This window comes from Sapajus apella, unplaced genomic scaffold (genome assembly GCF_009761245.1).
Source record: "Sapajus apella isolate SASKATOON/1434 unplaced genomic scaffold, GSC_monkey_1.0 scaffold28, whole genome shotgun sequence".
Classification (NCBI taxonomy): Eukaryota; Metazoa; Chordata; class Mammalia; order Primates; family Cebidae; genus Sapajus; species Sapajus apella.
This window is the reverse complement of record NW_022436968.1, coordinates 5,614,564-5,628,104: the sequence shown is the minus strand read 5'-3', so window position 1 is coordinate 5,628,104 and position 13,541 is coordinate 5,614,564. Positions and strand designations below refer to the sequence as shown.

Genomic DNA, 13,541 nt, shown 5'->3' with positions numbered 1-13,541 from the left:
AGAGAAGCTGTTTCTTTTTTGTTGCTCTGATATTCCTTGCATGGTACCAACATGTTCCACAGAGCTGTAGGCCCTACAATAAATCTGCTTGGTTAGGGCAGGGTGACAGAACTATCAAGTGTAGACCCACCTGGATTCAGATGAGTTCTAGCAGTGGGGTTGGATCCTTATGGTGTCTAAATTTTATAGATTTACTTTAGAATATTCAGCTCTGCATATAATGATGGCCAAGAAAGATTACTCCCAATTTTGGGTCATCATTGGTTCACCAGGTGTGTGAGGAGACTACCTTCTTCCCAGTGCTTTCTTTGCCAGCATCCCCACTCACCACTTTGTTTCTTTCTGACAAAGGTATGTTTTATTATTGTTATCCTTCCATACCTATCTCATGGAGTAAGTAAACAGCTGAGGATGAACCTAGCTCAAAAGAGGGCAGACACTTTAAAATTTATATTTCTATGACTAACATCTGAGGAAATATTTTCATGCCAAATGAAATGTCTTCTTGACATATGCTTACATGTTTTAAAGATTTTTGGTTAATAAAAAATGTACACTTAATAAGTTTAAAGCTCAGGTTTAAGAAAAAAATCCATAACTATATGTATAATTTAAATTTTATTTTATTTTTTGGACCATAAACTTGAAATACAGAAGTCCAGTTTTACACATAATATAGAAGAGGGAGGGAATGATCACTTTACCAAATAATTATTTATTTACCAACAAATTTATAGAAATAGTTTGTTAAAAAGCAAGTTCCCTTCATACAGTTGAAGTACTTGCTTTTACAGACATAAGTCATAATGCATATAATACAAAAAGGCATTTCAGGTATACTTGTTTGTATACGAGTGTTTTAATAAAGTGAAATACTCAAAACAGTGATTTGCGACATAAAAAGTATAAGCTGGCCTATTGCTTATTGGTGTAACTCTAGGGAGTATTACATAAGAATTGGTCACAAATGTTTATTAGGTAAAATACATTATTGAGTAAATATATTGTACAATAATTATTTCAAATCTACTTTGATAATGAACCCATCGCAATATCTAAAGTGTTAGTTTTATTAGATGGTTTTTTCTTCCCAGGTTTTAATTACAACAAGGACGGCTGCTGATAATTTTAGCACCCAGTATGTTTTAGATGGCAGTGGCCACATACTTTCTCAGAAACCTTCACATCTTGGTCAAGGTAAGAGAGTAGCTTTGTATACAAACATTCTTTACCTTTTCTGTCTTAATAATGTGTTTTAAAAAAAAGTACTCCTTGAGTACAAATGTATTGCTTTGGGCTTGGCCCTGATAAAGGCTAGTTAACTTCCAAGTAAACATTCAGCCTTTACTCTAGCCACCAATTTCTGAAATATTTAGAATTGTTCTCAAAAGGAACTGTATAAGAGACTGGACACCTCCATGGACTTGTTACTCTTCTTTAAAAACTAAGAGTATTCATTTTATCAGTGTTGGATCACCAGTGTCATCTTTATATATGAAGGTTAATATTTTATTGAAACATATAAAACATAATGGATTTGGTAATAATGGTAATAAGCCATACCCTCAAGAGATGATTAAATAAATTAAAATATATTTGTTTATTTATGGAAAACTTCAAACATATGCCTAAGAAGTTACAGCACTTATCGCTCAGTTTCAGTAATTTATCAACTCATTGCTACAGTTTTTTCATGTAATACCCTCACCCATTTCTTCCTTTTCTGTATTATTTTGAAGCAAATACATGTATTAATTATTGTTTCTACTGGTAATGTAGTTATATAGTGTTTTATATACTTTTATGTAATGTTATTACATTTTAATTGATATCTTACTTTTTTTGTGGCATTTTTTTTCTATACACTTGGTTCTCACAGTGCATTTTCATTTTTTATTTTTATTTTTTTTTTCTTGAGACAGGGTCTTACTCTGTCATACAGACTGGACTGCAGTGGCGTCATCTTAGTTCATTGCAATCTCTGCCTCACAGGCTCAAGTGATCCTCCCACCTCAGCCTCCTAAGTAGCTGGAACTACAGGTGCACACCACCACCAAATTTTTGTACTTTTAGTAGAGACAGGGTTTTGCTATTTTGCCCAGGCTGGTCTCAAACTCCTGAGCCCAAGCAATCCACCTGCCTTGGCCTCCCAGAGTGCTGAGATTACAGATGTGAGCCACCACGTTTAGCTGATATGTTATGTTTTTAAGTTTCTCTAAAAACTATTTACTTACAAGGGTAAAAAAGATCTCTTTGGGCTTGAGTTTCACATATATCCTTTAATCTTTTTCTGATAATGTCTAATAATGGGATGATTAAGAGACTGTTAAAGTTATTACTTCTTTAGAGTCATGTTCAAAATAATTATTAGATCTGAAAAGGGACTTGTGGGTTTTGTTGTTGTTGTTTATACTGTATATTGTCTGTGGTTTCTTCCTTCAGTTTTAATGTCAAATTATTGAGTTTTTCAAATGAATTCTGTCTTCATTTCATATGTAAAATATAAATTTCTTACATTTTAATACTGGTACCAAATTCTTTCACTCTTTCTCTTATTTTGTAAATCCTTAGCTTAATTACCAATTACTTTTTGCCCATTAGAATTGATATTTTTGTTCCACATAAAGAAAAGAGTTAACAGAAACTCCTAAGGCAAAGCACTTTTTTTCTCATTTATTCATTTAATGAAATTGAGCTCAAGTCTAACAGCTATTTTATTTGACATAGACTAATACAAATATTACATATATTTTAATTAAAAATAATAGATTATAATTCTTTTATTATATATCAAAGGTTAGGACAGAGAGAAGGCATTTGTAAAATATGATTCCTCTCTAGAAATACTCTGACCCCAATTCTTACGAGTTCAAATTAGGAAACCATTAGGAGATATTTGAGTGGCTATCCAGTAGAGTACTTTGAAGTAATCTAGTCGCCTTATAAAACTTAAAAGAATTTATTTTTATCTTAGTAGTAACCAGTCTAATCTGGATGGCCAATGGGTTTGCATCACTCATACTTCTCATGCTTTTCTTTATTCATCTCCATGGGAACTATGAAATAACAATCCTTAGATATGGAATCCATCTGATCTTTGCCCTTTTGCTGTTGATTTTCCTTTTCCTGCTGACCTCAGTCTTCTACCTTAAATAAGTGAGGTATGCATATTAAGGAATATCTGTCGTCAATAAATGAACTTTATTTTCTTCGGTACATTTGTTTTATCCCAAGAAACAAGATTAAATATTTAGAAGGTCAGTAGTTACAAAACTACTAATTGCTTTTCATAACTCAGTTTTTTCACCTAATTATAGTTGATTGGTTAGGAAAACAGCAGAAAATCAAAGTCTTAATTTTAAGTTGTTCTAGATGGATGTATCTACAAACACTTTCAAAAGCTTTTTATATTTCTATTGCCTTAGTGCTGATAGTTTTTGAGTGATTGAATCACATACTCACATTTCACCAGCTGTCATTTAGCTTCCATTTAAATATTTTCTGCGTAAGATAAAATTACAGTTCAACCATCCTAATTTATACCTGTACATGTAGGGTTCTTGGACTAATTTCTGCTGTGAAGTGAACATCCCTGCTTAACATTTACGTTTCATATTATCCGATGTAATGAAATCTGTGGGTGGCGTAATTGTAGGTAAAGAAACAGCTTAAAATTTTATTTAGGCATTGTAAAATTTGTTACCCCCTTAAACATATTTTATTATTATTTTGAGACAGAGTCTCACTCTATTGCCGACTGGAGTGCAGTGGCATGATCTTGGCTGACTGCAGCCTCCACCTCCCAGGTTAAAGCAATTCTTGTGCCTCAGTCTCCCAAGTAGCTGGGATTACAGGTGTATGCCACCACGCCCGGCAAATTTTTTTTAGTAGATACAGGGTTTTGCCATGTTGGCCAGGCTGGTCTCAAACTCCTGATCTCAAGCAATCTGCCCACTTTGGCCTCCCAAAGTGCTGGGATTATAAGCGTGAGCCACCGTGCCCAGCCTATAAAACAAATTTTAAAATGTTTAAAAATAGTTTACTAGAAATTCCAGTTCTGGCTTTTCTAGGTGTAGATATTTGTTTTCTGAATTAATTTAGCCATTTAAAATGACTTACGCGTTTAACAGTATGTCACCTTAAGTTGCCCTTATCTTCTATTCACTTCCATTTTAAAGCATTTTTTTTAAACTAAAAAGAAAAACCTCTATCGTTTAGATTATTGTACCAAGTACATGGAGTAAATTATTTGTGTTAGTCCTATCATTTTCTGTCATCACATCTATTCTCTTTACCCTGGGTAATCAGTATCAAGCTTTCTAAATTGATTTACCCTCCTGGATAAATTCTTTTAATACCTTTCAGTACTTCTGCCTTAGAAATTTCTCATATATCAAAAGTATATTTAAAGGGCTCTGATCAAGGTATTTCCTTTCCCCGCCGTGTTACTAGAGTAGAACATCATGTTCTTTGTAAATTTCTACTGTGTGTGATTGCGCATGTATTAAAAGATCTTTGCATCTTAATTTAAGAATGGAACTTTTATTCATTAAATATTTTAAGAAAACATTCTGGTGTATTCAAGCAACCATACCTTTACATTAGGAATATAAATAGCTGCCATTCCAATAAATGGCATACCATAGGGTCATGTAAAAATGTAACAGGGAGCATATTACAAGACTGCAGTTTAATTTTGGTGTTCGTAGGATGTGCTAAAGTTAGAGAGCTGAATGATCTTCTTGTAAAACATAATAGTATAATGGGACCTCCTCCCTACTGGCCAATATTACTTGGTACTTTTAAGGAAGCACATTTCTTTTTTGTTTGTTTTTCGTTTTTTTTTTTTTTTCTTGAGACAGGGTTCATTTGGAATCAGAAAAGACTTTTCCATCAGTATGTTTTATTCAAACATATAATTCTCATTAGTCTCAATTGGCTGAATGCAGTGGCTCATACTCCAGCACTTTGGGAGGCCGAGGTGGGCAGATCTTGAGGTCAGGAGTTTGAGATCATCCTGTCTGACATGGTGAAACCTTGTCTCTACTAAAAATACAAAAAATTAGCTGGGCGTGGTGGCTGGTGCCTGTAATCCCAGCTACTCAGGAGGCTGAGGCACGAGAATCACATGAACCCAGGAGGCAGAGGTTACAGTGAGCCAAGATTGTGCCATTGCACTCCAGCCTGGGCAACAAGAGCAAAAATGCATCTCAAATAATAATAATTCTCAATTTAATTTCACAGGATATTTTTAGGTGATGAAGCAATAATTTATCAATATACAGATTAGGCATAGTGTGGTCCTAGATAGACAACATATATTTAAAAATCAACAGGTATCTCTTTTTGCTTTCATATACACATTTATATTTTGCCCTCTCGATTTCTGTCTTCTGTCTATTGCATGCCATTATATTTGTCATCTAGGAACTTACAGACTAGTGGGGAACACAGATGAGTGAATAATGACAAAATGAAGCCACTGACTGCTTAAAGAGAGGTTAGGAAGTTTTTCAGAAAAGATGATGTTTGAGTTTGAAGATGGTAGGAGTTTGAAGATGATAGGTAAGAAGACATGGAGTATAACCTTTTGGCAAGAGAAAAATGATGGATACAGATTTCAAGAGACCATTACTATCTGTGTAGCAATGGAGGAAAAGCATAATTTTTAAAATTTGTATACGTTAAACTATGAAGAACTGTGTCACAGAGAAGTTTAAATGAACTGAGCCCAAGAGAAAGACAACCTCTTCCTAGAAAAGAAGTGCCGGGGGGCTATTTGCATCCCTGGGAGCATTAACTGAGTCTGGAGGAATAAAGGAGCAGTCCTTCTGTAAATGAGGGATCTTTTATGGTACTAGGAGAAACCAGCTGAACTTTTAATAGCCACTTGTGGGCTGACATGACTGATTGGAATATGGGATCCTCAAACAGGGCTAGTCCACCCCACACACTGAATCTCAGCAGGACTTTTGTTGAGTAAAAAGTGATGAAGAAAATTGGGACTGAGCTAGAGAAAGAACGATCTTAAAGCCTTCCTAGAGGAAGAGACCTGATTCCATCTTCAAGACATTTGAAACCAGAGGTGAACTGAAACTAAAAGGTTCAACTCAGATAACTCCTGGTTAGATTGAACAGATCTGTTCTTCACCCTACTTGCTTGGCAGGAAACAAAACACTTTTTCTGGGAGAAAATATTTTCTTCTTCAGTATCTATTGTTCTTTTATACACAAGTTTTGGCAAAAATAAAAATTTTGAGAGAGTTGAGGAAAGGAAAATGGGATCCATAATCAAGAGAAAAAACAGTGTAAACAAACTCACCAATAATCCAGATGTTTGAATTAACAGACAAAAACTTTAAAAAAAAAATTATGTTAAAGAATTTAGAAGAAAATTGATAAGAAGGTAGCAAATTTCAATGGAGAAATGGAAACTAAAGAAATGGAAATTCTAGAATGAAAAATGTACTATGTCTGAAGAATTAATTGGATGGACTTATTGGAGTCAGGTCAATAAAAATGATGTAGACAAAAGCACCAAAAGTAGAATGAAGAAAGAGCATCAGAGACCTGTGGCAACATTAAATGGTATAACATGTGACTGAAGTCTCAGGAGAGAGAGAATGGGGCAGAACAGAATTTGAAATGAAAATATCTGAGGGCTGGGCACAGTGGCTCACACCTGTAGCACTTTGGAAGGCCAAGGTAGGCAGATCACTTGAGGTCAGGAGTTTGAGATCAGCCTGGACAACATAGTTAAGCCCTGTCTCTACTAAAAATACAAAAATTAGCCAATTTTTTGTATTTTGGCACATGCCTGTAATCCTGGCTACTTGGGTGGCTAAGGCAGGAGAATCTCTTGAATCCAGGAGTTGGAGGTTGCGGTAAGCCAAAATCATGCCACTGCACTGTAGCCTGGGCCATGGAGTGAGACTCTTTGTCTCCCAAAAAATATATAATAATAATAATTTTAAAAAAGATTTAAAAAAAGGAAAATGTCTGAGAATGTTTCAAGATTTTTGAAAAGTTGTAAAGTCACATACCAAAGACAGTAAACAGAACCAAGTGGAATAAAAATAAACAGAACCATAGCTAACCACATCATAATTGAATTGCTGAAAACCAATAATGTGTTGGACAGGACTGTTGTTAAGGCTGTATATTATACTTTAATTGGAAGTGCTTTGTTTTTAGAGATTCATAAAAATATGGTGCTGTTTACAGCTTTCAGGAAATATTAAAGGCAACCAGAGAAGAAAATAACATTGAATTCAGAGGAACAACAAAAATAATGACAGCTGATTTCCCATCAGAAACATATAACCCTCAAAAAATGGAATGACATCTTTTAAATATTTAAAAAATTTTTGGCCAGGGACAGTGGCTCATGCCTGTAATCCCAGCACTTTGGGAGGCTGAGGCAGGCAGATCATCTGAGGTCAGGAGTTCGAGACCAGCCTGACCAACATGGCGAAACCCCATCTCTACTGAAAATACAAAAATTAGTTGGGTGTGGTGGTGCACACTTGTAATCCCAGCTACTTGGGAGGCTGAGTCAGGAGAATTGCTTGAACCCAAGGAGGCAGGGGTTGCAGTGAGCCGAGATGGTGCCACTGTACTCTATCAGCTTGGGTGACAGAATGAGACTCTGTCTAAAAACAAAAAAGAATTTTTTTTCAATTTGGACTTCTATAACCAGTAAAAATGTCCTTTAAAGAATGAGGACAAAAAAAAGGCAATTTCATACAAATAAAACAGAGAGAATCTGCCTCCATGCACAATAAGAAATACTAACAGAGTTTTTAAGCCGAAGGAAAATGATTCTACACAGCAACCTGAATCTGCAAGAAGGAAAGAAGAGCACTAGAAAATGTGTGGAAAAAAATGGACAGACAGAGTATTCTTAAAATTTATTTTACTAAAACAAAATCAGCATACTGTGGAGTTTATAACAGAAAAGTAAAATATATGACAAAAACTTTACAAAAGGTAAGAGTAGATGAGGTATCCTGTTATAAAGTTGTGAATATATGTTATACGCTCTAGATTAACCACTAAAAATAATAGAGTTATTTAGCTAAAAGCCAATAAAACGAAGTACTAAGAATGATGTGGCAGAGTTCAGTGTGAGGATTTAGAGTAGTAGAAGCAGTAAATTTAGCTTACAAAATGGTAGCATAGGTCTTAGATTATGAAGGGCCTTTTATATCATACCAGGTAGTTTGTACCTTACCATTGTAAGCCGTTGGAATTTATTTTAAGCAGAAGGTTGATACGATGTTATTTACAAAATTAACTAGTAGGATTGATAGTATGTTATTTATGAGATTAACTGATAATTTCTACTGTAAATTTTCTTATTATAAGAGATACTAGAACTACTAGGGTTTGAGGGGAGGGAAAGGATTTTACATAAATTTAAGAGAGACTTTTAGGATAGAATAAGATAGACCTATAAGACTTAATGCAATATTGCAGTAAGAAGTAGAGGGAAGAATCAATTTAGTCTGTAGTATCTGCCTTTGGAAACAGTTAGATGTTGATGTTATATGGGAAAAAAAAGGTTAGGTGTAGTATCAGACCCAAGGAAGAAGATAATGACTTCCGGCCTGAATGTGGTTGATTTCAGATACTTTGAGGATAACCAGGTGAAGATACTGAGTGAGCATCTGTCTATAAAACTTAAAAGAGGCCAGGTGCGATAGCTAAAGCCTGTAATCCCAGCACTTTGGGAGGCCAGGGCAGGTGGATTTCAAGGTCAGGAGTTCAAGAATAGCTTGGCCAATATGGTGAAACCCCCGTCTTTACTAAAAATACAAAAATTAGCCAGGTGTGGTGGCGCGTGCCTGTAGTCCCAGCTTGGGAGGCTGAGGCAGAAGAATCGCTTGAACCCGGGAGGCGGAGGTTACAGTGAGCCGAGATCGCGCCACTGCTCTCCATCCTGGCAACAGAGCCAGACTCTGTCTCAAAAAAAAAACACAACAACAACAAAAAAGAGTAGTGTAGGTCTTAGTTAATCAATTCTAAGATACACATTTTGTCACATTTGACATCCTAAAAACAAATTGTGGCTTATAATTAATGGCCTCCCAAAATCCATTTTGGAAAGACAGCAATTTTGTATGTTCTTATTGTTGTATCAATTGAGTTTTGTGCAATATTGATAATTCATGTGTTAATTGAAGGAATAAACATCTTCATATTTTATTGCAACAAATGCTTTATGACACTTAAAAAGGGAAATAATCACAAGTAAATGAAGTGAAGCTGTGTTAAATGCCAAAGGATTGCTGTCATATGCAAAGCATTAAAATTGATGGCACCAGAAGAAATTGCCACATTTATGGGGGTAAAGAAATTTGAAAGCAGTGAGAGGGTGATGTGACCATTTCATGTGTTGCACAGGACTGATGTTAAGGCAGTGTATCATAGTTAAATTGGAAGTGTGTGTGTGTGTTTTTTTTTTAAGAGATTCACAAAAGTGTGAGTGCTGCTTGCAACTTCTGTGAAAAGAATCATTGGCATATAGGTAGTAGTTGACGACAGGAGAATGGAGGAAACATCTAGGGAAAACAAATAATGAAGTGAGGTCTCTGTGAATAGGATCTGGTATGGATTCCGGTGTGTCTGTGTTTTCCGTTAAGCATTGGAGGCAGAATGCATACCTGCTATAATTGCTAAATGCATGCACTTCTTGATCTCCATCAGCTTCTGCTCCAAAATTTGGCAATGACCTGTTTACTTTCCTAAGGCAAAGAATAGTAGCACCAAAGTGTTACTAGTGAGAAACGCCATGGTGTTCCAAGGAATTTAATCCGGCCTTTGGAAGTGATGTGTGCAGTTAAGCCAAGGAAATGCTCTACATAAAAATAGAGGAAGACCCCTCCCCCCACCAAAATCGTTAGTAATGTTATATGCTAACGAGGACCCGATCAAGAAAAAAGCAGGAAAAGATCAAGTGTGAGCAAAATAGGAATATTGCCCTTCCTTTAGTCTTTTTCCACAAAGATCTTTTCCCTCCTATCTTATTTTTTATAGTAAATTTCCTTTCAAAAATTACAAGTGCTATGTGTCTTCCATAAATAAATAATTCAAATACAAACTTTATTACTTTCTCTTATTTTCTTTCTTCAATATATTCATTTAAGACTTTTTAAAATTCTGATAGATTATTGGTCATTGTTTAAGGTACTAGGGATATAATGGTAAATATGGTAGTCCTTTGCTCTCTTACTTGTATCCTAAGAGGGGAGGCAGACAAAAGTTTTATCAACTAGTGACATTTTCTAAAAAGAAAGGAAACATAGTTCCAGTGTAGAAGGAGCAGCCTTGGATAGGGCATTTAGGGATGGATTTTCAAAAGACATACTCAAGCTGAGATCTGAAGGAGTTAGCTATGGCAAGGTTGACAGAAGAACGTGTACAAAGGGTCTGTGATGGAAACAAGTCTGACGTGCTGTAGGAACAGAAGGAAGGACATTGGTAGGAGAGAAGATAGCCATGGACCAGGTTATGTAGGATCATGTAAGCTTTATACCTCTTCATTCCCACCCCTCTTCTCCAGTTAACCAGTGTTACTGATATGGTTTGACTCTGTGTCCCCACCCAAATATCATCTCTAATTGTAATCCCCATGTGTTGAGGGAGGGACCTGTAATCTCCACTTGTCAAGAGAAGGTGGCGGTTGGATCATGAGGGTGGTTTCTCCCATGCTGTTCTCAGGAATAGTGAGTTCTCAGGAGATCTGATGGTTTTGTAAGTGTTTGACAGTCCCTCCTTCATACACTCATACTCTCTTCTGCCACCTTGTGAAGAAGGTGCCTGCTTCTCCTTCTGTCATCAATGTAAATTTCCTGAGGCCCCCAGAGCCATGTGGAGCTGTGAGTCTAAACTTCCTTTGTTTACAGATTACGCAGTCTGGGGTAGTATCTTCATAGCAGTGTGAGAACCAAGAGACTAATGCTGATAATAGTTTAATAATAGTTTATAACATTGAGTTACAAGCTATTGTTAGGCCTTCTCTTACATTATATATCTTTCTTTTCATGAATCCTTATTTAAGTTGTATTGGAAAGTGTACCCACATTAGGATCTTCTGTTTACAGTCAAACTTTTAAGATGCTTTGCTCACCACATTTATTTTCTCATCATGTCATCATAAAATGTGTTTCTTTCCCCCTTAGAAACAGGGTCTTGCTCTGTCACCCAGGCTTGAGTGCAGTGGCATAATCATAGCTCACTGCAGCCTTGAACTCCTGGGCTCACAGGATACTGTCACCTCAGCCTCCCATGACACGATGGCATGTACTACCATGCCAGGCTAATTTTTTATTTTTTAAAGACAAGATCTCACTTTGTTGCCCAGACTGGTCTCTACCTCCTGGGCTCAAGCCATCCCTACTGCCTAAGGCTCCCAGGTAGTTGGGATTATAGGTGTACCCGCCACCTGGAGAAATCTCTATTTTGATATTATCGTCATTTGGTTAGAGTTTATCTTCCATTATTTTCATCAAATACATTTGGGTGATATGCTTCTGGATCTTTGCAAGTCCAAAAATGTCTTTATTTTGCCCTATACCTGGGTGTCAGTTTCTTAATTTCTTCTTAATAGTTTATAAATTGTTTGTCTTCTAGTGTTATAGGTGAGAAATCTGATGTTAGTCTTGTATGAAACTTGTTCTTTCTGTATGAGAGTTTGTAAAATTCTTTTCTTGTCCTCAAAATTTAGAATTTCCATTAGAATGTAGTTTTTTTCTTTTTAAGATATTCCTCCTTATAATGAAGTAAGCTCTTGAAATCTGCACTTAAGCCTTTAACTCCAGAAAGCTTTCTTCTATTATTTATTTAACTACATCTCCATTTGTTTCTTTTTCTCCTTTTACAACTTTAAAACTACAAGTAATTTCTTTTTCTCCTCTTGGAACTTTAAAACTATATAAAATTTTACACAAGGGTTTCAAAGTCTTACATGTTCTTTATGATTACCATTTTCTTTGTGTTTTTGCCCTGTTTTATAAGCAGTAGGACAAAGATTGACCTATTGCAGCAACTTTAGCCTTTTTGACTGATTCATGCTAATAAATAAATTTTACGTGGCAACCCATTTCACACATAGCTAATCAAAACAATGTCATGACATATTTATTCTAACTATAGGTGATGCACTCTGTTTTATCTTTTTATTCTATTTTATTTAAAAAGAAAAAAAAATGGTCATTGTTAAATACTAAATCAGTGGTTCTCAACCAGGACAACTTTGTTTCCCAGGGAACATTTGGCAGTATCTGGAGATATTTGATTGTCACAACTAGGGAGGATGTTACTGGCATCTAATGGGTAGGAGGCCAGAGATGCTGCTAAACATTCTGCAATGCTGAGGATAGTCCCCCACAACAAATTATCTGGCCAAATGTCAGTGCTACCAAGGTTGAGAAACACTACATTACACATTTATTTCATTACTCCTCAGTGTAATGATTCTCTACTCTACATTCACAAGAATCACCTGGGAAGATTGATTTCATAACTCTGAGACTAACTGGTGACTAGTAGTTTTAAAATGTTTCATTCTTCAGTGTTTTAAAAATATGGACCTATCGTATATGGCTATGACAAACATTCATTCCTAATTTTATATGGCAGTGGCCTTTTTTTTTTTTTTTTTTTTTTTTGAGTAAAAGCCAGTGGTTAACCTGATAGTACAGCAGTATAATATTTACACCTTTGTTCAGCTTTTCAGTTAAATTATAAGTTAAGGGAATTCTTTTGTTAGATTATCCTGTGTTTTTGAATGTTGTTGAAAATGAGGTAAATTAAACTAGGTTACTAGATATTATTTCAGGCAAGAATTTCCAGTGACATAAGGTTATTACATACACTGTGTAATCTTATATCTCCTGTAGATTGTAAAGTCCAGAGTAAGCACCATTCCCAGGTAGTTTGAGCACCAGCAGATTTCTTACGATACTGCATTCTCATAAGCACATGTTTCTCCACAGTGATAGAAGCAAGATTATGCTTGTTTAGACCACATAGAAGAGGTCATACTTCATAGTTCAGTATTGTTACAAATAGTAGAGTCTAGCATGGAATCAGAATAGTTTGCAAAGTTGGGCCTTTGGGTTTCTAGAATTGGAGGAGAAGGCTTTCCAGTTATAGAAGGGGTTAATTACAAATTGTATATGGATTTGAAGATCTGTGAAGTTCCTTCCAAATCTAAATATGTTTTTCTCTTGTCTGCCAATAGGTACAACTGTAACTGCTTTAAGATTATTTAAGAATCTACCTGTAAGAAAGCAGTTTTACTCAACTGCTAAAAAATGTAAAGATGAAATAAAAAAGATCCAAGATCTCCTTATGAGCTATGGTATCCTTAAACCTGACTTAAGGATTGTTTTTGTACATAACAAGGTAAGCATTATTTTATTTTTATAAGTTTTTTGGTATATGATATAATAAAAAGAACAATGTTTATTTTCTAAATCAGTTAGATACGGGCTATGACTAAATGTTTGTGTGCCCTCACAAAATTATTTGTTGAA

At 35.4% G+C, this 13,541-nt stretch overlaps 1 protein-coding gene across 5 annotated transcripts in view; it reads left to right on the top strand.

The window, feature by feature from the left end:
* PMS1 (PMS1 homolog 1, mismatch repair system component) overlaps window positions 1–13,541 on the top strand; it is an 85,767-nt gene that overhangs the window by 19,354 nt on the left and 52,872 nt on the right. For all 5 annotated transcript variants that reach the window (XR_004273261.1, XM_032292651.1, XM_032292654.1 and 2 more), the window contains 2 exons: window positions 1,095–1,197; window positions 13,247–13,410. Coding sequence is in view for 4 of the 5 variants with exons in the window: in XM_032292651.1 (XP_032148542.1) it covers window positions 1,095–1,197; window positions 13,247–13,410 (267 nt within the window). In the remaining variant the exon portion in view is untranslated. The remainder of the gene's footprint in view (window positions 1–1,094; window positions 1,198–13,246; window positions 13,411–13,541) is intronic.